This window comes from Chionomys nivalis, chromosome 21, assembly GCF_950005125.1.
Source record: "Chionomys nivalis chromosome 21, mChiNiv1.1, whole genome shotgun sequence".
In the NCBI taxonomy this organism is placed as follows: Eukaryota; Metazoa; Chordata; class Mammalia; order Rodentia; family Cricetidae; genus Chionomys; species Chionomys nivalis.
The window spans coordinates 22,392,749-22,417,914 of record NC_080106.1 but is presented as its reverse complement, the minus strand read 5'-3'; the positions used below and the strand labels follow the sequence as shown (position 1 = coordinate 22,417,914).

The window sequence follows — 25,166 nt, the reverse complement described above, 5'->3', positions numbered from 1 at the left end:
CTGATGAATGAAAATGAGGACATGACCACTCCTAGGTATGGTTGAAGAGGTTTTTATTGTAGATGAGAGGAAAGCCATCACCAGAAGCACCTGGAAGATTCCAGAATGAATATGGCCAGCAGAATAGACCAGACAGGGTCACAAAAGAAGAGGGAGTGGAGAGAGTAAAAAAGAGAGGAGAGAGGACTAAAAGGCCAAGAGAAGAACAAGAGACACATAAGCCAAAATGGCTGAGTTTATATAGAGAAGCGGAGGGAAGTGAAACAAGCCCAGGGGCTGGAAAGATTTAGCGTAAGGGACATGGGGGGGGGGGGGGGTGACGAGAAATGCTAAAATGCCAGGACTGATTGGGTGGTAACAGGTTCTAGGAAAGTCTGCAGTCAGCGTCCAATTTGATGTCAACAGGCACCTCAGCCCTTTGTCCCATGTTTCGTTGAGACTTAACACCTATCGGATGACAGTCCTTGAGGAACCCTTGCTGGTGCCACCCTCTGCTTAGAACCCTTGAAAGGTCTCTGATGCAAGTTCAAGAGGGCCCTGAAATGGATTGCTGGCTGAATGGAGCTTATTAAAAGTCATCAACACCATGGACAACACAGACAGACAACAGCATAGCAGGGACTCTGAGGAGAGTTCAGGCTCCGGCCCCAAGAAATAGTGGCAGAATGTCTACAAACAGGACATCAATAGGCGGTCGGTTTCTTATACCACGCTAAGGACAAGGAAGGCTTCCCAGCATAAGCCTGGATTCAACCCCTCTGATTCCCAGGCTAGAGGCAGGGTAGGGGGTGGGAGCAGGATAGGAGGCCACCAATACTCCTTTGATGTAAACTCCCTACCCCATGTGAGAAACACTGTTACACAGAGATCCACAGACAAGGAAACAGTGCCTGTAGGGGGTGTGTGTGTGCTCTAAGTATCGCAGCCTGGGCAGCGGCTGAATTCCCTTACAGCCTTACACACCTCTGGACGTGTACGTGAGGCTATATAGATTTAAGTCAGTTGCACATGACCCTTTACTTCTGGAATCAGTTCCCCAAGCCTCTCTGAGTCAACGCTCCATTCAGTGACAGCCCACCCACTTGTCCTCGCAATAGCTGCATAGAGAATCGTGCCGACTTTCATCTAGATCTCTGGCTCTGCTGTCTCCGATTCCCATGTAAAAGCTCACCAGCTGAACGCTCACCACGTATAAGACACAGGACGAGAGGTTTTCCAACGTAGGCATTCTTGTTATACAGGCGCATCCCTGCAGGATATATTTATCCTCACAGATCAGATAAGGAAGCTGAGACTCAGGAAGGTCAAAAGAAGAAAGGGAAATCGTCTGCTGCTGGTGGAGTGCTTCTCTGCCTCTGAAATTAAGGTTCCAGTAGGGCTAAGAACTGAATGAGCCGGCTACAAGGTCATCACAGGAGATGGCACGGGCGGGTGAGTAGGTGTCATGTGAGTAGGGCCGACTTCTTTTCATGTTACCAGCTTTTCCCTTAGGGCACTGCCCCAGCTGGGCTTGTATGTCCTCACCTCATTCACCCTTTCCTGACCACCCCTTCCTCCCAGGTCTGGCCAACACTGCATCCATTATACCTGGTACAGTGAGGCTTAGACCGCCCTCTAGTGACCCCAGAGTATATTAACACCTGGCGTCTAGTCTGACCGACTCAATTGGGAAACGATCATTGGAACTGACCATCTCCAGGGGCTCAGGTTCTATACCAAGTTGAGGCTGGGGCCCAATCCCTCCACATGCATACTGTAAAGTACACCACGTCTGATCTTCGTGTATTTGCTACGCACTACGGTACAGTACGCACCTGTACTATGTGATGGTTTGCGAGTCTCCGGCAAGGGCCTGGAGATTGACACACAGACAGACAGAGAGACGGAGACACGGGTCATCCTTGAATTCCCCAGGAATAACCCCTTTATTGTGTTCAGGGCAGCTTATATAGAGATCCTTAACTGATAGCCACGCCCCAGCCAAACCCACCAGAAACCACTCCTCTGCCATCAGGAACTCCTGAGGGTCTCCTACTCAAAGCAGCTGCAAACACGGGAAAACAAGTTGTTTTGCTCAGAGCAGCTGCAAGCATTGGAAAACAAGTTGTTTACAGAAAATTCAGGGTCTGGGGGTCCACAGCCCCGACACATCCCTATCTCAGACACTCCCCCTGTCTTAACCCAGTCTCTCCTTCCTACTAGGATCCTTGAGAACAGGAAAACTCACAAGAGTATATGAACTTTCATGGCTTCCTCCCGGGTTTTCAGGGCTGGCAAGTTTCCACCATCTGAAGCGAAATTCTAAGGGGTGTTATGGTGAAGCTGGGCTGGCCAGAACCTGATCTCTTACTTTGACTTCCTGTCCAGACTCAGAAAGCAGGGAGAGAAGATGCTGAATCTAAAAACGGCGACTTCCTAAAATGAACGTTAGGTTCAAACGACACTGAGACCAGAAGCTGAGGGAAGGCAGAGGCTAGGGAGTCCAACCAGGGTTATTTGCAGGATCATCCTTATCCCCACCCTCAGCTTTAGGGCATCATATGGGGACTGCTGATCAGGCAGAAGGGTGAGGACAGGAGCCCAACTCCTAAAGATACAGTTCTGGGTCTGTTTCTTGGTCCCAGTGGAGAAATGGATCCCAGAGAAGAGGACAGAAGGGTAACGGGGAGAATGCTGAGACCCAGCAAAGCTTGCAGCCCAAATGGCCACCTCTCTAGCACCTTCCTACCTTCTGCTCCACCCCTCCCGCCTCTCATGCACAGCACAGAACAAGGCACCTTACAGTATCCAGAATACTTTTATTGCCAAAATCGAGGTACAGCTTGCTCAGGGCCCCAGACAGGGGCGCCACCACTCAGGTGAGAGACAGATGACAGGAATGTGCTTAACAAGGGGAATCCAGTGCCAGAATCGTAGTGGGAAGGCAGTGTATGCAGTCCAGCCTGAAAGTGGTTTGGGAACCCCAACCTAAAAGTTGACCAAGTCTCAACCCATAGTCAGGTCCACTGTCCCTTGGACAGACCCAGGTTCACCATCCTGGCTGTCACACAGAGACCATGCAGCATCCCTGGGACAAACAAAAAACCCCTAGCTGGGACACTATGCTTCTAGGTCTCGGGGACCCTTTCAATTCTCTGGACTAATTCCTGCAAACCAAGACTTGTTCAGTTGCTTGGTGGAAGCAAGCACTGGGCAGGAACTCTACCACCTCTCGACTCCTGTGCCATCCCAAGTGGGTTGTAAGACCCTACTGCAGGGTGCAATAGGGTGGTGGAGTCCTCAAGACGGTGGCTCAGGGAAACTCGAAGCGACCACAGCTGTCCCCTTCAGTTCCTTTTCTGGGCCCTTCTCTCCTTAACCAACAGTCCCAGAACCTAGAGAGCCAGCTTCAGTACCGGACCCACATCACAACCAAGGAGAGCAGGAATCCTAGGACATGTCCCCCAGAATTGAGGGGTCCTCTGCTGCCCAGTCCAGAACCAGGACCAGGATGCTGCAAGAGGTGAGAGGTAGGAGTGGAGTCTGAACAGCCCAGGACCTGGAGGAACTGTGGAGGATACGACAAACTGCCCTGCCTGCAGGGGCGCTGGGCTGCCGCCAGGAAGCCACACTCAGGATGTCCACCAGTGAGCTCACAAGGAAGCTAGCAGCCCTAGCCAGTGTGTGGGAAGGTCACCTGACAGTCACCGTGGAACCTCAGCTCACAGGAAGGATGGGGCCCAGTAGGCGAGAGTAGAAAGGCCAGAGAACTAGGAGGACTGCATGGCCCGAGGTGGGGACTGGGGTAAGGAGCCAAACAAGGCAGCTACAGAGCCAGTCTGAGGTCGCAACTCCATCAATAGCAGCATTCTTTCCATCAAACGTCCTTTGAATCCACACTTATCTCTTCCTTCGTCACTGCCATTATACATAGGAAGGATGAGAAACGGCATTCCCCGGAGGCAGATGCCTCACAGCCTAAGACCTAGAAACTTGAACAATAGTCACGAACTTTACCAAGCTTGTAGGTCAGAGCCAAGAGAAGCTCCATGGTCCAGCCATCCAGCAGTCCTGCCTGGCACAGGAATCAAAGCTTGAAAAGCACCCGTTTCAGATAAGCCAGGGTAGTGGCATTGGCTAACATCTCGATGTGTTCACTTCCTGGCAGCTCCTGCAATGATACTTTGTGCTCTTGGCGCTTCTGCCAGGCCTGGCACTGCAGGACATTCTCCAAGTTGACAGTGCCGTCACCATCGCCGAAGCAGATCTTTGGGTCACGGTCAGGAAAGCTCTCGTAGTAGAAGGAGTCTGGTGTGGGGACGCCAGTCCCATAGAGGCAGTGCAGCTCCACGCCTGGTGGCGTCATGGTCTCAACCAGCCCTTCTGTGTCCTGCCGCATCAGCCAGCCGTCTTCAAATCCAATGTCCTGGAAGAACTGGCGATAGTCACGGAGTGTGTAGTTACTTGTGGGTGTGTGCACAAATACCTTTTCATGTGACCATGTGTGGTTATATGGCAGTAGCCAGCTGGTGGAGACAGCGGATCGCTGCTGCTCCCGGATCTTCAGTGGCCCAATAACAGGGATGCGATTGTTGTCTCCTGGAAGGAGAGCAAACTATCTGAACAGCAGGTTCACCAACACTCCAGAATCTTAGACTGTTAGCCATCATCATGATCTCCATTCTGCACCACTGGCTTTTATTTCTTTTTCTTTTCTTCCTATTTTTTTCTGTCTGTGGAAATTATACATCCATATCTACACGTTCCTTATGTATTTCTTCAGCAGAGATTCAGCCGGCACTTTGCCCCCCCTCAAGTTATTTGTTTGTTCATCTATAAAGTGAACCCTGTTACATACGTGAGTTAATTTATTTACTTTCCAATCTTAGAAGTCAGATTTTTGCTTGCTATAGTGAATCTTAGCTGGACCCTGAGAGGTTTAATAGAACTTAACCCCAAAATAAACCTCAACACCCGCGGGCACTAATCTCGTCTAAGATGAAGCGGCCAAGTCAATTGATCGGTTAGGGTGTATCTGTTTGTTCTGTCACTGAACTATATACTTGCCTTGCCTTTCCTAGGTCCAGACCAGCATTCAGTCAGCCTGCTTTCATCCCACCCATCTACAATGCACTTTTCCAAGAGGCCAGACTTGCTAGAAGCAAGGCAGTTGGGTGGGAAGCTGCTGCTGGAGTCAGCCATAGCTGGAGTCAGCTAACATCTGGAGTCAGCTACAGCTGGAGTCAGCTAACAGCTGGGGCCAGCTCTTCCCATTAGTCAATGAGACTTTCAGGGCCTGAGGCAGCTTAGAAAGGAGTTATTCACTTGTTCTAGAATTACCATCACCCATTATCCAACACTATCTGAAGGCAGCAAGCCCTCTTTGGCCGACCCCAGCATCTCAGCTTTGCCTGCTACCTCTAGAATCCTTGGGAAAAGGGAAACCCCAAGAGTCCATGGATCTCTCTCTCTCTCCCACCCCTGGATTTCTAGGGCTGACAGAAGTTTCCTAACATCTGAGGTAAAGATTTACTGGGTTTTACAGGAAAGCTTTGAGAGGACCAATGCCTGAATTCTTACCATGTCTGCCTGTCAAATTCTGAAGGCACCCACATGTCTCCCTGTAGGCCCAGGAATGGCAGAGCATACGACTCTGATGACTCCTCACTGTATCTAAACACCTGAGCCATGAGCTCACTGTCCACTCAACCCAGGATCACTCCTGGGAGAAATTCTGAACCTGACCCGATCGTAAGTTCAGATGAGCAAGCAAGTCAGGCAGTACTAGTGACGGCAGGAATAAAGTCTAGAGATTCCTGAGACAGTTCTGGTTCACAGTCCCCAAGTGAGGGGGCCCCAAGGCTACCAACTCAGTCATGGCGGAAGGAGAGTGGCTCCTTCCCACATCAGGAAGCCCTGCCCCATGGCTGCCAGGCAAGCAGACCCAGACCCACACCTGCTTCCTCCCAGTAGCGCCTGCCCACAGAGGCAGGTAAAACTCATAAACAGGAAGTGGTAGTCGGCCTTCCTCCTGTGAGGAAAGTGGGGCTGGGGTAAGAAAGACTTGAGAAGGGACGCCCCCAAAGAACTGTGGGTCAAACCAAGTTCTGCCAGTCAGGTACACAGCACTGTGTATGTTTGTGTGTGCGTACACACAAGCAAATACTGTGTGACCCACAGGTATGCCACTCTCTGTACACGTCACAGCAGAGCACGGGTCACAGGGCCATCAGCTAGAAACGGGAAACCAGGAGGACTGTTAGATTTCCTTGTTATTGTTTTGTGGGGTGGGGGGTTCAAGACAGGGTTTCTCTGCGTGGTCCTGGCTGTTTTGGAACTCGCTCTATAGACCAAACTGGCCTAGAACTCCCTGCCTGCCTCTGCCTCCCAAGTGCTGGGATTAGAGGTGTGTGCCACCCCACCCCACAACTGCTTTCTTTTAAGGTGTGTGTGTGTGTGTGTGTGTGTGTGTGTGTGTTCATGAGTTAGCGCTAGAGCATGCATGTGGAGGTCAGTGGACAGCTCGTGGGAGTTAGTTTTCTCCTCCTATCATGTGGGTTCTGGGGACTGAATTCAGGCCCTCAGATTTGGCAACAAGTGCCTCAACCTGCCGAGCCACCTTACCAGCCACAGCATTAGATTTTCTTTGGAGAAAACAAGAGGGTTGTTTTGGGGCTGGAGAGATGGCTCAGCAGTTAAGAGGTCCTGAGTTCAATTCCCAGCAACCACATGGTGCCTCACAACCATCTGTAATGAGATCTGGTGCCCTCTTATGGCCTGCAGGCAGACATACAGGCATAGCACTGTATATATAATAAATAAATATTTAAAAAAAAAAAAGCCGGGCAATGGTGGCACACACCTTTAATCCAAGCACTTAGGAGGCAGAGGCAGGCAGAGCTCTGTGAGTTCAAGGCCAGCCTCGTCTACAAGAGCTAGTTCCAGAATAGGCTCTAAAGCTACAGAGAAACCCTGTCTCAAAAACCCCCCCAAAAAAAAAAAAAAAAAAAAGAGAAGAGATACTTCTTGTTTTCCTTTCTACTTGACTATTGTGTGTATATGACATGCATGTCATTTGTGGAGTTGGCTCTCTTCTTATACCTTTATACCGGTCCTGCAGATCAAACGCAGGTGGTTGGGCTTGCACAGCAAGCTCCTTTAACCACTGAGCCATCTCACTGGGCCTCCAAAAATGAAATGGAAGGCCACTCTGGAGAAAGAAGGATGTTTTAGTCCAGGGAGGAGACATGAAGGATGTTGGCATAGCATGAAACCACAGAAAAGAAAGAGGAGGCATTTCTGGGAACAGCCACGCATGAGTGGACAGGGAGGTCTTACCTGAAGCCAGGACACGCAGGGTCTTGGCCACGCCCCCCCAGGGCGCACCCAGTGAAATGAAGGCATGAATATACTTGTCCTTCCAGGCCTGTGGTTGCCGCTGCAGAAAGTAGAGCGTGTACATGTTGCCCATGCTGTGGGCGACCAGCACCACGGGGCCCCCATACATCTGGTACATCTCCTCGATCATCTCTCGGAGGGCCAAGAAGTAGGGCCCGTTTTCATCTGCAGGCCAGAGCCAAGCAGGGGTCAGGCTGGAAGTGTCCTGGGACCTGGACCATTGGCAATCCACAGGCCAGACCCAGGACTAGGGGGTGCAGAGAATGTTGGAGCCTAAGTAGGAGCAGCCTAGTTCCCCTAAAGGTTCATGAAGAGAGGACCAAGAGGCTCATTTTCCCCTCGGTCTTATCCTCTACCCCTACCGAGCCTCAGAGGGTCCTGGGATGTGTGACAGGGAAGGACAAGGCAAGACTGGTCAGAGCTGGTGGCTGCCACCGCTGCACTGGGCGACAGAGCCCCAGATGTAGGGAGAGCCCAAGGCCAATTAGTGGCCAATACTCTCTTATCCCTGTCTCCTAAGCCCTCAGGGACAGAACAGGGGTGGAGATGAAGGGAGATTTCTTACTTGGAGCTCGGCGCCAATCATAGGGAGCCCCTCGGAGATCTCCGCCCCGTGTATAGCCCCAGCCCACAAAGCTCTCCACCATAGTGTAGAAATAGGAACCTACAGACAGAAATGCAGAGCATTACATAAAGTATAACCGGTGTTCACCGCCCACGCCACACCCACAGGCACAGTGACATCTGTCTCCCTGAAGCGCCCACTAATCAAAGTCAGCTCCCAGCTACCCCTTCAAAGCAATGTAGCACTTTGCACATGCTAGAAACCCAGCAAAGCCCAGAGCCCCCAGCTACATGCCCTGGAGACCCTGGGCAAGAGCTACATACCCACATTCCTTTTGCTGGGGTCTAAGAACTCCAAGGAGAATGTTTCCCCGAAGCCAGGGACACGCACATCCACACCATCCGGAAACTGGGTGGCCCGAGATGTTCTGTTATAAACAAGCCTGCCAGGAGAAGATATCAGTGACTCAAAGGTGTCACCATGCTTAGTATGTCTCAAATACTGTCTGTCCTGTGACCTCAGCCATACTCCAGCATCACTCCCTGGTTTAGTTGGAGATAGAAAAGAGATTTAAAAAAGTAACAGAGCAGGTTTATAAAACACAGATTTAGCAGAACGGTGGTGGCTCACACCTTTAATCCCAGCAGCACTCAGGAGGCAGAGGCAGGCAGATCTCTGTGAGTTTGAGGCCAGCCTGCTCTACAAAAGTGAGTTCCAGGACAACCAGGACTGTTACACAGAGAAACCTTGTCTCAAAAACAAAACCAAAAAAAAATTTTTTTAAATTAAATATTTTGAAAAAAAAAAAAAGCAATCACAGAAAGCTGACAGGACCCCAACACTGATCCAAATGACAGGGTGCGAGGCCACTCTCTCCAGCAGATAACCTGCAAAGTGCAGGAAACTGCTGTGGAAAGCCAACGCGGCTGTGCGTAAGGTGAAACTCTAAACAGGTCAGAGAAGCAACCAAGACAAAAAAGCTCTTTGCAGCCTTAACCTGTGCCTTGGCTGGCAGTGCCTGAGGCCACGCGTCTCCAGGCCAGAAATAGAAATGCAGATCAACAGCCCAGAAATAGCTGCAATCGCACACTGAAAAGAAAGTCAACAAAGAGAGGGCAGCATGAACAGCAGGGAGGGACTGGGTGCCCTGGCTAGCAGGGCAAAGCTTTTAACTGAAGTTCTAATCAGCGCAAACAAATAGTGGGCACCAGCTATGTTCTTTGATTTGGCTGAGCTAGTAAGGACACTTGTTGCCGGCCAGGCGGGGCAGTGGTGGTGCACTCTTTTGAACCCTCTGCACTCGGAAGGCGGAGGCAAGCAGATCTCTGAGTTCAAGGCCAGCCTGGTCTACAGCTACAGGACAGCCAGGCGTGTCAAGAGACCCTGTCTGAAGCGTGGTTGGGTTGCTCCTGCAGAGGATCCGGGTTTAATTTCCAGCACATAAGCACCTGTAACTCCCAGTTCTAGGGGATCTGATGTCCTCTGACTTTTACAGCGCTCAGCACACGAAACTTACATACATGCAAGCAAAAACATGAAATAAAATAAATCTAGAGACTTCTGTCTGGGAAGGACTTAGACAGTTCTGAGTTTGAGTCATCTCTGTGATTTATCAGCTGAATGAAATGCCCGGAGTCAAGTTTATAAATTATTTGAGCTTTCAGATTTTCCTTACCTATTAAAATACATTTGTTTTGGGGCTGGAGAGATGCCTGCTCTTCAAGAGGACCTGAGTTCAATTCCCAGCAACCACATAGTGGTTCACAACCATTTGTAATGAGATCTGGCGCCCTCTTCTGGCCTGCAGGCATACATGTAGGAAGAATACTGTATACATAATAAATAAATAAAGCTTAAAAAATTATAAAAAAATACATTTGTTTTGTTTTGTTTTGCTTTGTTTGGTTCTGGGAATCATATTCAAAGCCTTTTGTATGATACACTGAGTTACACCCCTCTCTCCTATAAAACAGGCTTAAAGACAACACCAGTTCCAAGGAGAGCCTCAAGACTAAACTAAATTCATCACTTAGTGGTTTTACTATGGCACAGACCTCAAGAGTGTTCTACTATGGGGGCTGGAGAGATGGCTCAGCAGTTAAGAGCATTGCCTGCTCTTCCAAAGGTCCTGAGTTCAATTCCCAGCAACCACATGGTGGCTCACAACCATCTGTAATGAGGTCTGGTGCCCTCTTCTGGACTTCAGGCATACACGCAGAAAGAATATTGTATACATAATAAATAAATAAATATTTAAAATTCAGGAAGTCATTGTTTTTTACTGCTGAGTAGTACTCTAATATGTATATATTCCATACTTTCTCCATCCATTCTTCCATTGAAGGGCATCTAGGTTGTTTCCAGGTTCTGGCTATTACAAACAATGCTGCTATGAACATAGTTGAGCATATACTTTTGTTGTATGATAGGGCATTTCTTGGGTATATTCCCAAGAGTGGTATTGCTGGGTCCAGGGGTAGGTGGATCCCGAAATTCCTGAGAAACCGCCACACTGTTTTCCAAAGTGGTTGCACAAGTTTGCATTCCCACCAGCAATGGATGAGTGTACCCATTACTCTACAACCTCTCCAGCAAAGGCTAGGCAGTTTGGATGCTCACCTTACTAGACCTGAATGGAGGTGGGTGGTCCTTGGACTTCCCACAGGGCAGGGAACCCGGATTACTCTTAGGGATGATGAGGGAGGGGGACTTGATGGGGGAGGGGGAGGGAAATGGGAGGTGGTGGCGGGGAGAAGGCAGAAATCTTTAATAAATTAATTAATTAAAAAAAAGAAAAAGAAATAAATATTAAAAAAAAAAGAGTTTCTACTACAAAACTAGATAGTGCGAGCCATCCATTCAAGTGAGCTCTTGCCACAATCAAGAGACACAAACACATGAGAAGACAAGACTGGTAAAACACACCTGTGATCCCAGCATTCAGGGGGCGACCCAGGCTCATCAGTGACCACCTGGGCTACCCTGGGACTTTCCAGCCTGAGCTACACCGTGAACCCTGTCTCACAGCCCTTGTTTTGTTTTGTTTTGTTTTTTGTTTTTTGAGACAGGGTTTCTCTGTAGCTTTGGTTCCTGTCCTGGAACTAGCTCTTGTAGACCAGGCTGGCCTCGAACTCACAGAGATCCACCTGCCTCTGCCTCCCGAGAGCTGGGATTAATCCTTTAAAGGTGTGCACCACCACTGCCTGGCTCACAATCCTTTTATAAATTTATGTGTCTGAGTATGACTTTTTTGTCTACATGAACATATGTACACCACATTCATGCCTGGTGCCTGCAGAAGTCAAATGAGGGATCAGATCCCTTGGAACTGAAGTTATGATGGTTGTGAGCCACTATATGAGTTCTGGGACTCAAACTTGGGTTCTCTGCAAGAGTAGAGAGTGATCTAATTAATCTACTGGGCCAAGTTTTAGTTTTTTGTTTTTCGTGACAGGGTTTCACTGTTTAGCTCCGGCTGTCCTAGAACTCACTTTGTAGACCAGGTTGGCCTCGAACTCACAGAGATCTGCTTGCCTCTGCCTCCCAAGTGCTGGTATTAAAGGCGTGGGCCACCACTGCCTGGTTTACTGGGCCATCTTACTAACCCCTTTTGTGTTGCTGTTTTGTTAGTCTTTGTTGTTGTTAAGACAGGGCCTTACTATAGAGCCCTAGCTGGCCTGGAACTCCCAGGTACACCATGCTGGCCTTGAACTCAGAGCTCTACCTGCTTTTACCTCCTAAATATTGGGATTAAAGACTTGTACCACTACCATAGGCTCAAAACCTTTTTTTCCCCCTTTAAATTAAGGGAGAGAGAAGGAGAGAGTACTTCTGGAATAATACATAGTAAATAGAGTGAACTTTGTGCTTTGTTTTAGCTTTGAGACAGGGTCTTGCTAGCCCAGGCTAGACTCTACTTTCCTCAGACTCAAATCCACCTTCCTTAACCTGAATGGGTTATAAGAATCCTCAAGTAATGGGGATTTTGTGAGTAGAACATTCCAAAATAATGAAAATATGGTATATAAAAATTGGCCTAGCCGGGCAGTGGTGGCACATGCCTGTAATTCCAGCACTTGGGAGACAGAGGCAGGAGGATCTCTCTGAGTTCAAGGCTCAAGGCCAGCTTGGTCTACAAAGTAAATTCCAGGACAGCCAGGGATACACAGAGAGATGCTATCTCACCCCTACCCCACTCCCGCCAAATAAGATAAAATAAAATAAAAATAAAAATTGTAAAGTCAGGTGTTGTAACACATGCCTTTAGTTCCTACACAGTACAATCCTATCTTTAAAAAAGAAAGTATAATTTAGTAAACACATCAACCACCAACTCAGTTCCTTATTATTAGCATCAAGTATCATAATATACCCAGCATGGATGTGCACGCCTGTAAGCCCGGCACTCCATGGGTAGAGGCAGGTGGATAGATGGCCATGAGGTAGAGGCCTGGTCTACACAGTGAGTTACAGGCAGACAGGCTTCCCTGGGCTGACAGCATCTAAGGACCATCTGCTATAAATGTTAGATGGCTACACCAGCAGAAGGCCGTGGGAAATTTTCAGCTCCGTTATCTTTTGGCGGGGAGGGGGCTAGAGATCAATCCTGTCCTTTTTAAAATCTATGTTCAATGTCTGTATGTTTATGTAAATATACTTTATATGACATGTGTTTAGGTGTCTATGGAATCCAGAAAGCATCAGATCCCTTGGTGCTGAAATTATAGGCAGTTGTGAGCCATCCAACACTGGTGCTGAGTAGCAACGCGGGTCTTCTGAAAGAGCCTCGTTTCAGCCCTCCACTTTCTACACACTAGGCAAGAGCTACATGTCCAGCCCTCAACCCCCACCTCACATAAACTATTTTCCCTTTCTTTCTTTCTTTGTTTTGTTTTTTTGTTTGTTTGTTTTTTTGTTTTTTGAGACAAGCATTCTCTGTAGCTTTGGAGCCTGTCCTGGAACTAGCTCTTGTAGACCAGGCTGGCCTCGAACTCACAGAGATCTGCCTGCCTCTGCCTCCCAAGTGTTAGGATTAAAGGTGTGTGCCACTACCACCCAGTTTTCTTCTTTCTTTCTTTCTTTCTTTCTTTCTTTCTTTCTTTCTTTCTGTTATTTTTGTTTGTTTTTAGATAGGGTCTCACAATACAGCCCTAGGAATTTGTACTGTAAAGCAGGTTAGCCTTGAATTTTGTTATCTCCTTCTGCCACCAAAACACTGGAACCCCAGGTTTGTGCCACAAGGTCTAACTAATCTGCCCTTGAAATCCCAGCTATTCCAGAAGCTGAAGAAGGACTGAAAATTCAAGGTCAGCCAGTTAATTTATGGAGACCCATATTAAAAAAAACTTTTTTTTCCATTTTTGGTTTTTGAGACAGGGTCTTTCTATGTAGCCCTAGCTACCTTGGAACTTGCTCTGTAGACCAGGCTGGCCTCAAACTCACAGAGATCCACCTGCCTCTGCCTTTAAAGGTATGCTCCACCACAACTGGCAGTGTCTCAAAAAAAAAGGGGGGGGGGCGGGATTTTGCCGGGCAGTGGTGGCGCACGCCTTTAATCCCAGCACTTGGGAGGCACAGACAGGTGAATCTCTGTGAGTTCGAGACCAGCCTGGTCTACAAGAGCTAGTTCCAGGACAGGCTCCAAAACCACAGAGAAACCCTGTCTCAAAAAACCAAAAAAAAAAAAAAAAAAAAAAAAAAAAAAAAAAAGGGGGGGGATTTTTAAAATAATAAGTATGTATGTATTCATTTGTGTGGAGGTGTATGTCACAACACACATGTAGAGTTTGTTTTTTGAAGATATGGGTCTGAGTCAAGGGCAGCCCAAGTTTGGGGCTGGAGAGCAAGTTCCAGGACAGCCAAGGCCACACAGAAAAACTCTTAAAAAAAAAAAAGAATAAGGAAGAAGAAGAAAAAAAGAGGTGGGTTCAGCAAGTGACTCAGTGGATATGGGTGCTTGCTTATTCACAAGGCTGAGGACCTGAGTTCAATCTCTGGAGCCAACACGGGGGAAGGAGAGAGCTAAAGCTCTCAGGTTGTCCCCTGACCTAAACCCACCCCTAAATGAATAAATGTAACTTTTCAAAAAGGTTTATTTATTTACTTTTTTAAATAAAGATTTATTATGTATACAGTATTCTATCTGCGTGTATGCTGCAGGCCAGAAGAGGGCACCAGATCTCATTACAGATGGTTGTGAGTCACCATGTGGTTGCTGGGAATTGAGCTCAGGACTTATGGAAGAGCAGCCATAACCCTTAACTGCTGAGCCATCTCTCCAGCCCAAATATAATTTTCTTTAAAAAATGGAGAGACGGCTCAGCAGTTTGGCTGCTCTTCCAGAGGACCCAGGCTTGACTCCCAGCACTCAGGTGACCGATCATAATAATCAGTAACTGTAGTTCCAGGAGATCCAATACTGGCCTCAGTAGGCACCAGGAATATGCACTGAGGCAAAACATTCATACACATAAAATAAAATAATAAATAAATCTAAAGGAAGGAGAAGACCACTCGCACTACCACCACCACTGGCTGCTTTGGCAGAGTACCCTGGTTCAATCCCTAGCACCCATACATGGCAGCTAACAATCATCGAAAACTCAGTTCCAAGGAATTCAATACCTTCTTCTGGCTTCCTCAGGCAATGCATGCATATGGTACACAGACATACAAGAAGGCAAAACACCCCACACAAAAATAAAAAGAAAGAAATCTTAAAAAATAAAAATAAAAAGGAGAGCACATGAAGGTGGAAAGGGATGTCTTTGGGAGGAGTTGGATATGATCAAGATACATTGTGCAGTCCAGGTGTGGTGGGGCATCCTTCAGTCCCAGACTTGGGAGGAAAAGCAGGTGGATCTCTGTGAGTTCCAGACCACCCTGTTCTACATAGTGAGTCCCAGGACAGCCAGAGATACATAGTAAAGCCCTGTTTTGAAAAAAAACGAACAAAAGAATACATTGTATAGTAGATCCAGTCCTAGGGGCTCTGACACCCTCTTCTGGCTTCTGTGGGCACTACACACACAAGGTTTACAGACATACCGGCAGGCAAAACACCCAAAGACGTAAAATAAAGAGGAAAATTTAAAGAAAGAAAAAGGGACTAGGGAGATGGCTCTCTTTAAGACCCAGGTTCAATTCCCAGCACTAATGTGGTAGCTCGTAACCATCTATAACTTTATGTACAGTAGACTGATGCCTTCCTCTGACTTCTGCAGGCATGCATATATATATGCAGGCAAAACAATCATACACATCAAATAAATAAATCGAAAAATAAATTTTGAAAAGATACATTGTAGCTGGGCAGTAGTAGTGCAAGCCTTTAATCCCAGCACTCAGGAGGCAGAGGTAGGCGGATCTTCTATGAGTTAGAGGCCAGCCTGGTTTGGTCTACAGAGTGAGTTCCAGAACAGTCAAGGCTACACAGAGAAACCCTGTTTGGGGGATATATATATAAAAACTGGCAAAAATAATCACCAGGAAAACCACTTGCCATCCAACTAAAATGCTTACTTCGTAGCCCCCTTAACTTCATCGTCTGAAAACCACTGATATGCTAGCACATCTGGAAATCAAAGTCTCTGTCTGTGTCTGGGGTCTTGAGACAGTGTTCTGCTACTTAATCCTGGCTGGTACCCATTCTGGAATTCTGTAGACCTAGCTGGCCTCAATTATGACAACTCTCCTGCCTCAGCTTTCCTCCCAAATGCCGCAATTATAGATATACCACCATACACACCGTCCTTCTCATTTTCTTTTTTTTTCTTTTTTCTTTTTTTTTTTTTTTTTGGTTTTTCGAGACAGGATTTCTCTGTGGTTTTGGAGCCTGTCCTGGAACTAGCTCTTGTAGACCAGGCTGGTCTCGAACTCACAGAGATCCGCCTTGCCTCTGCCTCCCAAGTGCTGGGATTAAAGGCGTGCGCCATCACCGCCCGGCCGTCCTTCTCATTTTCAAACATATTTGAGGAAGGAGGGGAGCTACACTGAGTCTGTGGACAGGGACTAGCCAGAAAAAACCTGAGTCTAGGACCTGATGGCTAAACTAGAGAAGGGAAGACCAAGAGCAGGAAAAAGAAGAAAATTATTCCTGAGCGTATGGAGCTAGTTGGTGCTGACCAGAGAAGATCAATGGCTAACGAGCCCAGAAAAGAGGGGTACTTTTCCATCTACTGAGGAACGAGAAGGACGAGGACTCTGAAGACCTCTCTAGGCCCCACAGTGGTTCCCCCATGGGTGCGTACCATCCCCACCTGATATTGTCAATCCAGCAGTCAATGATGACAGGCAGAAGCAGCTCAAGGTTCAGCCAGAGCGTGAAGTAGCTGTCCGTCTTCTTGGAGCACAGGTAGTGCACGACCTTTGGCTTGTCCAGCTTTGCTTCCAGCTGGTTACCCAGATCACCAGGCACTGCAGAAGAAGACAAAACAGGCATAGGTCCAAGCCCTGCCAGGCTGGAGACCCCCAAGAACCCTGCGGTCTGCGATAGAGTCATCCAGAGGGGACAGACACCATGGCACCCAGAGTGGACACCATGGCACCCAGAGTGGACAGACACCATGGCACCCAGACTGGACAGACATCATGGCATCCAGGCTGGACACCATGGCACCCAGAGTGGACAGATACCATGGCACCCAATCTTTGCAATACCACTCCGGAAGTTGAAGCACAATTCCAGGTTTGGAAAAATCAAAAATAGGGAAGCCTGACAGAGAAGCCAGGACACGACCTTCATGTAGAAAAGCTGCTACTAGCCAGGAACGGTGGTGAGTATCTGTAATTCCAGTACTTAGGAGGCTGAGGCAGGGGGATCAAGTGAGTGAGTCTGGCCTACACAGTGAGATCCTATTTCAAAGCAAACAGAAACAAAAGCCAAGTTCATGGGAAAGAAGTCTGCCACCACATACCCTGTGGAAGCTTAAAGAGAGGCCTGATATGCTTGGGGGAGCCTCTAGAACTCTCTCCAATAATGTGGAATATAAATGACCTCCCTAGATCTTCACTGGAACTTCCCGGTAGGCCATTCAGAAAGGGGTTCAAGCCAGTCACTTCCCTGGGAGGCTGTGATTCCCCTGTGATCTCAGCCTGGATTACCCCTTCATATAAAGATGGTTTCCACAGATTCAATGCAATGCCCATCAAAATCCCAGCAAAATTCTTCAAAGGCCTCGAAAGAACAGTACTCAACTTCATATGGAAAAGCAAAAAACCCAGGATAACCAAAACAATCCTGTACAATAAAAGAACTTCTGGAGGCATCACAATCCCTGACTTCAAACTCTACTACAGAGCTACAGTACTGAAAACAGCCTGGTATTGGCATAAGAACAGACAGGAGGACCAAGGGAACTGAATAGAAAACCCGGATATCAATCCACACAACTTCGAACACCTGATCTTTGATAAAGAAGCAAAAAATATCAAATGGAAAATAGAAAGAATATTTAACAAGTGGTGCTGGCATAACTGGATATCAACATGTAGAAGAATGAAAATAGACCCATATCTATCACCATGCACAAAACTCAAGTCCAAATGGATCAAAGTCCTCAACATAAAACCAGCCACACTGAACCTTATAAAAGAGAAAGTGGGAAATACACTTGAACTCTTTGGCACAGGGAACCACTTCCTAAATAGAACTCCAGCAGCACAGACACTGAGAGAAACAATTAATAAATGAGACCTTCTGAAACTGAAAAGCTTCTGTAAAGCAAAGGACATGGTCAACAAGACAAAACGACAGCCTACAGAATGGGAAAAGATCTTCACTAACCCCACATCAGACAGAGGTCTGATCTCCAAAATATACAAAGAACTCAAGAAACTGGACACCAAAAGAACACATAATCCAATAAAAAAAAAAAATGGAGTACAGACCTACAGAGAACTCTCAACAGAGGAATCTAAAATGGCTGAAAGACACTTAAGGAAATGTTCAACATCCTTAGTCATCAGAGAAATGCAAATCAAAACAACTCTGAGATTCCATCTTACACCTGTAAGAATGGCCAAGATCAAAAACACTGATGACAAGTTATGCTGGAGAGGTTGTGAGGAAAAGGGAACAGTTCTGCATTGCTGGTGGGAATGCAAGCTGGTACAGCCCATTTGGATGTCAGTGTGGCGATTTCTCAGAAAATTAGAAAACAGCCTTCCTCAAGACCCAGTAATACCACTTTTGGGTATATATCCAAAGGATGCTCAATTGTGCCACAAGGACATGTGCTCAACTATGTTCATAGCAGCTTTGTTTGCCATAGCCAGAACCTGGAAACAACCTAAATGTCCCTTGACCAAAGAATGGATAAGGAAAATGTGGTACATTTATACAATGGAGTATTACACAGCAGAAAAAAATAATGACAGCTTGAATTTTGCAGGCAAATGGATGGAGCTAGAAAACATCATTTTGAGTGAGGTAACCCAGACACAGAAAGACAATTATCACATGTACTCACTCATAGGTGGTTTTTAAATATAAAGCAAAGAAAGCCAGCCTACAAACCACAATCCCGGAGAACTTAGACAACAATGCAGACACTAAGAGAGACTTACATAGATCTAATCTACATGGGAAGTAGAAAGTAGAAAAAGACAAGATCTCCTGAGTAAATTGGGAGCATGGGGATCTTGGGGAAGGGCTGAAGGGGAGAGAGGAGAGGCAGAGAGGAGAGCAGAGAAAAATGTAGAGCTCAATAAATACCAATAAAAAAAAAGATGGTTTCCAAGGTTAACTGGACTCAGATCATACTCTGTTGAGGAGGGGTTTTAAGGCTCATGGGAGTTTCCCAGAATCTCAGAACTGTGGCCAATGCTACAGCTGGTATTAGATATGTACCCTCCAGGTTTAAACCCAGCCAGAAAGAATCAAGCAGGGTCTCATCTACCCATAGGCCATGGACATAAGACAAAGTGCTGGGCCAAAAACTAAACCTAGAAGCCGTGCTCTTAAGTTTTCCATGTTTTTGTTTCTCGACTAGGTCTTGCTGACATCAAAAGCATGATTTCCCTGCCTCTAACCTCCCAAATACTGGATTACAGGCTGGGGGGGGGGGGTGGGGACCTTAAAAAACACACATGAGAAAAGTTTACAACCGTACCAGCAGGCCCACCAAGGCCCCAGGCCTTGCTAAAGGCAGGAAGTTCCAGAGGGTAGAGTTCGTGGAAGATAGAGAGAGATGTGCTGCAGGTGACTGAACCGCAGTAACGTGCAGCCACAGGCCAGGGTGTGACCAAGTTCCAAGCATGGTTGGGTCCCGCTCTTATCAATCTCTTTGGTACACACAGACCCCAGGGCCCTGGCAACACCAAGTCCACACTACCTGAACTGCTATTATTTAAAGCCCCCACAATCTATTTCCTCCTGTTAACATTACAGGCCGCATCTACCTGCTATAGGCTACCCTCCGGACATTGCAGAGAGAAAACCTCTTTGAATACCCACGGGTACTACGAAGAGCCACACGGCTTTCCTCACCAGTGACTCTGGACACATGTCTTTGTCTTCTGAGTGTCCTGGGAAGGTGAGACACCTGCTTTCCCCTCCCTTCAGGACACAGGTGCAGACGCAAGAAATTCCCAGCACGGAGTCTCTACATGACATGCTTGTGAGCTGGGCATGTGAACTGGTCACTGTCTCCATCCACCAAAGGGGAAATGAGTGAAAAGAGGAAGCCGCCAAATGTCCCTTGCCCTGGCCAGGCTATGTGGCTTCTAAAAATAGCAATGGCCCCTTCCTGAGATACTTGGTGCCTGAAACAAGGACAAGAGCCACGCAAGCCACACATAAAGCTCTTACTTGACATAACACCGCGAAGGGTCATCTTCATATAAATTTTAAAATCATGAGTACTTATTCCGTGTGTACGCTATGTGGAGGTGAGATGAGAGCACACCACAGCATGTGTGCGGAGGCCGGAGGACAACCTGCCAGAACTAGTTTCATCTGGGGATGAAACCCGGTCTTCATGCCTGGTGGCAATCCCTTTGCCCACTTCCTGCATGCCCTCTTTATGCATTTCACAGATGAGAAGACTCAGGCTGAGCGGGATACAAATGGTTTGCCTAAGGTCCCATTCCCCTGGCCCGGGATCAATTTTCTGACTTCTGCTGCCTCTACCACTAACTCAGGACCCACACGTTGTGCCTAAGGAACAAGAACAATTCTCTCCGGTCTCTGAGTTACCGGCAGCAGCCCCAATCCTTGAAAAGATGGGCAGGCTGAAGATACAGATGTTCAGATCATGGTGGAGTCTGAGGCTTCTCTGCTATGATTTAGGAGAACCAAGACCGGATGGATTAATGGGTGCAGTTAGCACCAATCCGTCCAGGCGTGGTGGTGCACACCTTTAATACCAGCACCCTGGGAGGCAGAGGCAGAGGTATTAGAGGTAGATCTCTGTGAGTTCAAGGCCACCCTGATCTACAAAGAGAGCACGAGCACAGGGCTATAGAGTGAGCCTCACCCTCCCCTCCACAAAAAAAGGTGGCAAACATGAATGTGGTCAGAGAATGCACACACCCCAATGCCAAGGCCCTCATTCTCGGAACTCCTTAGGCTCACACGTGACTTCTTTACACTGGTCACCAGGGTAAAGTCCAGATGACCCCGTAAGTCACGAGCTCTACACCATGCATGCCTCCTACTTCCCCCGAATCCCATTCCAACCAGCCTGGAACCATCTTCCAAGCACACCTAGTTCTAGCATACTCCAGGACAGCCTCGCTGGCATCCACTCACCCAAGCTGACTCTACACAGACCTCATCCCTGAGAGCCATCCTGGAAGCCTGAGAAAGGCAGGTTTAAGTGTGAGCAAATCTCAGAGTGAACCTAGGTCCAGAATCCCCCAGTCATTTCCTGACCTAGAATGCTTACTTCTTGTTGTTGACGGGCTTCACTGTGTAGCGCTGGCAGTCCCGAAACTTGCATTGCAGATCAGGCTATACCCGGCTCTGAGTGTTGGGATTAGTGTGTGCTGCCAGGCCTAGTTTACAATGCCTATTGAGGCTTCCCAGGACCACTTTGCCAGTCAACACTATCCTTCTATGATCTGCAGTATCTCTATTAAGACATTCCCTGCAGTCAGGCGTGGTGACACATGCCTACACGCCTACCTTTAGTCCCAGCACTTGGGGGGTGGGGGTGGGCAGGGGCAGGTGAATCTCTGTGAGTTTGAGGCCAGCCTGGTCTACAAGGTGAGTTCCAGAAAAGTCAGAGCTGCTACCCCAGAGAAACCCTGTCTTGAAAAGACAAAACAAACAAACAGTCCCAGGAGAAGGAGCACAGGAATGCATGCTCCAGCTGAATAAGTAAGTAACATACGCTTCGGCAGGTCTCTGTTGGGTGGCTGGCCACGGAAACACTAGCTCAAGAGGAGAGCCAAGGCAAACAGAAGACTCCCAAAGATTTTATCCTGGCCTATTAACTCAAGGAAACACTGTTGATTCTTGCTCAGCCGCCAGTCTAAGACCAAAGAGTGAATCCCCAGGCAGCGTCACTGGCCTCAACACGGCATGGAATAACCAGGTCTTAGGGGAGGGAGTAGGGCATGCTCTCTGACTCCCTAACACCTGTTCATGGCTATCGTCCTAACCCTTTCCTCTGTCTTTCCTTGCCTTAGCCATCCTATCTTCCTTAGTCCTTCTCCCCAAAAGTCAATGTCACGCATTTCCTAAGTTGAAAGCGAAGGGAAATGATGTTGGTAGTCAGCAAAGATAGAACTTGCTACTTACTACCCATGCCATGCAAAACACAAGGCCGATGCCTTCTAAGCAGACTCAGACCAATTCTGAGACTATTTGGAAGCCCTCTGGGGTAGGGTCGAGCTGCCTCGGTCTTTACAGCTAAGAAATGGGGACATGGTGAGGCAAGGTTTGGAGGTGATGCAGGTGGGTGGAGTGGGAAATCGGACAGTAGCCTTTCCCTTTGCTCTCATCTTTTAGAGGGTGGTTGACCACACCCATGTCCAGTATGGAGGAAGGTGGGTTAACTGACCCGACCCAGTTTAAGAGACCAAAACACTGGGTATGGTGCTTAAAGCACGGGGAAGTCGGGCCAGCCGACCCTGGCTGCACTGAATCCTGCAGTATCCACCCACCATCCCACCGCACACCAGTCTCACCCAGAACCACCGGGGGGTGACGTTGGGCCGGGAGAGCCAGGTCTACCAATATCATTAGCAGAAGCAGGGGGACCAGGAGGCCACTCCGGAGCTGGGTCGCGCGACAAGTGAGGAGGTGGCGATTCATGGCGCGAGACTGGCAGCAGATCCAAGGGGCTGCTTTAGTGATTAGGGATCGTGCCTAGGCCGGGGCCGCAGCGTCGCGCTTAACCCCACCGCTCCCAGCCACCAGCCAATTAGGACCCGCCTCTTGCCAAGACACTACCAATTGGAACTCTCCTCCACGAGCGTCCCTCCCACTCAAGCTCACCACGAGTCCTTGCCCACCCCTGGCCTCGCTGCTAGACTGTGCTGCGCGCCGAACGCATCGATCGGCAGACGGGCGCCGCCTGGCTCCCAACTATAGTCCTGCCCTCAGACACCCCCACCTCACGGTGTCTCCAACACTGTCCTTGGTACTCGAAGTCCACTCAGGTAGTCCTCATTCCCGATTCCTACCTCGAAAGACCGAAAACAAATCGAGCCAAAAGAGCTCCATCATCTACTGTGACTGAGGAACCTCTCCTAAAGCAAGGAAAGAGGAAGTGAGTCCTAGGTAGTTCGTTCGTTCTTGAAACTCAGGTCACCAGCAGCTGACCAGGACCTTTGTACAGCCTTCACCCTGGCACCTCAGAGGCGTCTCCTTTCGGCCGCCCATGCCCGGAGAACTTCGACTGTCAGCCTTCTGGGTAGAAATACAGGTGGGACCCAAGAAACGGGTCCGGGAGAAGCTAGATCAACAACCTGTTCCAAATGATCGGCCTTTTCCAAATGAAGGGTTTGTCACTCGATTCTAAGTGCGGCAGGTGGAGTAGAGCTGGAAGGGGTTTTAATCGGAAACTCTAAGCCATCTATTTGTAAGTTCCCCCTGCTAAGATCGGGGCTCCGGAGCTTGCGCTGGCACGTCACCCCCTATCCATGCAAACCTGGGAACTCATGAAGGGTGCAAGATTTGAGCCAGGAGCTGGGGCCCGAGGCAGAGGCAGCCTGGGCTGAGGCTCAACACTGGTAATAAGCCAACTCTGTGGAGTAGAGTTAAGCAGGACATTTGAGAAATGAACCTCACACACTTCCTTCTGAAGGCCAGTTGCACCCTTGGGACGCTGCTTAGTCCCAAGATTTCTGTCCGACCCTTCACCTCTTCCTTCCCTCTTCTTAGTAAACATCTGACCCGTGTTAAAGTTGTTAAAGTTAGTTTTTATAGCAAAATGGGAAGTTTTTTAAAAAGATCTGTTTCATTTTGTGCGTCTGAGTGTTTTTGCCCGCGTGTATGTATGCGTATTACATGCATGCCTGGAGCTGGAAGAAGAAAGAGTCTTACCAAATAGAGTTTGCCTGGAACGGAGTTACAGGTGGCTATGAGGCACCATATGGGTGCTGGAAATCAAGCCACAGTCCTACGCAAGAGCAACAAGTGCTCTTAACTATTGAGCCATTACTTTTGCCCCAGAAAACAGGAAATTTTAAGGTCCACTAACCACTACCATAGACCCCACTTCCCCCACTTCCATCTCTGGCACCAGCAGAGGATTGCTACAGACTGATTGGTGAAGATCCAGTAGAAGATCATAGAGACATTAGGCCAAGGTTAGGGACAGTGGAAAGTCCAGAGCCAAGAGGCAGAAGGGAGATACTAAAAGGCTTAATAGCCTTGGACATTGACTAGTATGAACATCTTGCCAAACTAGCTGTTCTGGCCCTGGAAGAGTGTCACTATTGTCAACTGAGGTTTAGGTGTTCCACCTCCACAAACCCTGAAAGCGTTAAGAGTCAGGCTTACTGGGGAAAGGATGGCAAAAGCTTGTTAGTAACAACCCTTACTCATACAAGAATCAGAAGATGAGCCGGGCGGTGGTGGCACACGCCTTTAATCCCAGCACTCGGGAGGCAGAGACAGGCGGATCTCTGTGAGTTCGAGACCAGCCTGGTCTACAAGAGCTAGTTCCAGGACAGACTCCAAAACCACAGAGAAACCCTGTCTCAAAAAACCAAAAAAAAAAAAAAAAAACAAACAAACAAAGGCTTGGCCGGGCGGAGGTGGCGCACGCCTTTAATCCCAGCACTCGGGAGGCAGAGGCAGGCGGATCTCTGTGAGTTCGAGACCAGCCTGGTCTACAAGAGCTAGTTCCAGGACAGGCTCCAAAGCCACAGAGAAACCCTGTCTTCAAAAACAAACAAACAAAACAAAACAAAACAAAAAAACAAAGGCTCACTACATAGCTCAGTGTCTTAGCTAGTTTTATGTCAACTTGCCATAATCGAAAGTCATCTGACAAGAGAGAACTTCAATTGAAAAAAATGCCTCCATAAGGGACTGGAGAGACTGCTCAGAGGTAAAGAGCACTGACTGCTCTTCCAGGTATTCTGAGTTCAATTCCCAGCAACCACATGGTGGCTCACAACCATCTGTAACGGGGTCTGGCGCCCTCTTCTGGCCATCAGGCATACACACAGACAGAATATTGTATACATAATAAATACAAAACAAAGAACAAGAAAAGGAGGAAAAAGAAGATGATCCAGCTGTAAGCAGGTAAGATTATACAGGATTTCCTTAGCAATTGACAGGGCCAAGCCCATTGTGGTTGGGAACAGCCCTAGCCTAGTGGTTCTGGGTTCTTTAAGAAAGGAGGCTGAGCATGAAGAACAAATCCGTAGGCAGCATTCCTCCATGGTCTCTGCATCAACTCCTGTCAACCAAGCTCCTGCCTTGGCTTCCCTCAGCGGACTGTGATTTAGACTGTGTAAACCAAATAACCCCCTTTCTCATCAAGTTTCTTTTGGTCACGATGTTTCTTAACAACAGTAGAAAAGTAACTAAGACTTTCAGGGTTGTTATGGAATGATCTTTCTGTACACTGTGAAGATGTGTCTGTGCCTAGGTACCTTCTGGTTGGTTTCATAAAGAGCTAAATGGCCAGTAGCTAGGCAGGAAGAGGTTAGGCAGTACTTCCAGACAGAGCGAGAAAGAGAGAAAAGAGATGGATCTAGGCATGGAGGAGAGATGCCAGAGAATACCAAGAGGAAACAGGAAGTGCAAGATGGAAGAGAG

The 25,166-nt window shown here is 48.0% G+C and overlaps 1 protein-coding gene across 2 annotated transcripts; it reads right to left on the bottom strand.

Annotated features, from left to right (window-relative positions):
- Nucleotides 1-2,784: 2,784 nt before the first annotated feature.
- Pla2g15 (phospholipase A2 group XV) lies at nt 2,785-22,294 on the bottom strand. Of its 2 annotated transcripts, none has more exons than XM_057754424.1 (6): nt 22,076-22,294; nt 16,201-16,357; nt 8,266-8,384; nt 7,943-8,041; nt 7,318-7,542; nt 2,785-4,578 (listed from the first exon to the last, which is right to left on the bottom strand). In XM_057754424.1, the coding sequence occupies exons 1-6, from the start codon at nt 22,200-22,202 to the stop codon at nt 4,067-4,069; spliced, it is 1,239 nt and encodes a 412-aa protein (XP_057610407.1). In that variant the 5' UTR covers nt 22,203-22,294; the 3' UTR covers nt 2,785-4,066. The 2 variants fall into 2 exon arrangements, with proteins under 2 accessions (XP_057610407.1, XP_057610408.1); XM_057754425.1 differs by having other exon boundaries at nt 4,363-4,578; nt 7,318-7,417.
- Nucleotides 22,295-25,166: the final 2,872 nt, after the last annotated feature.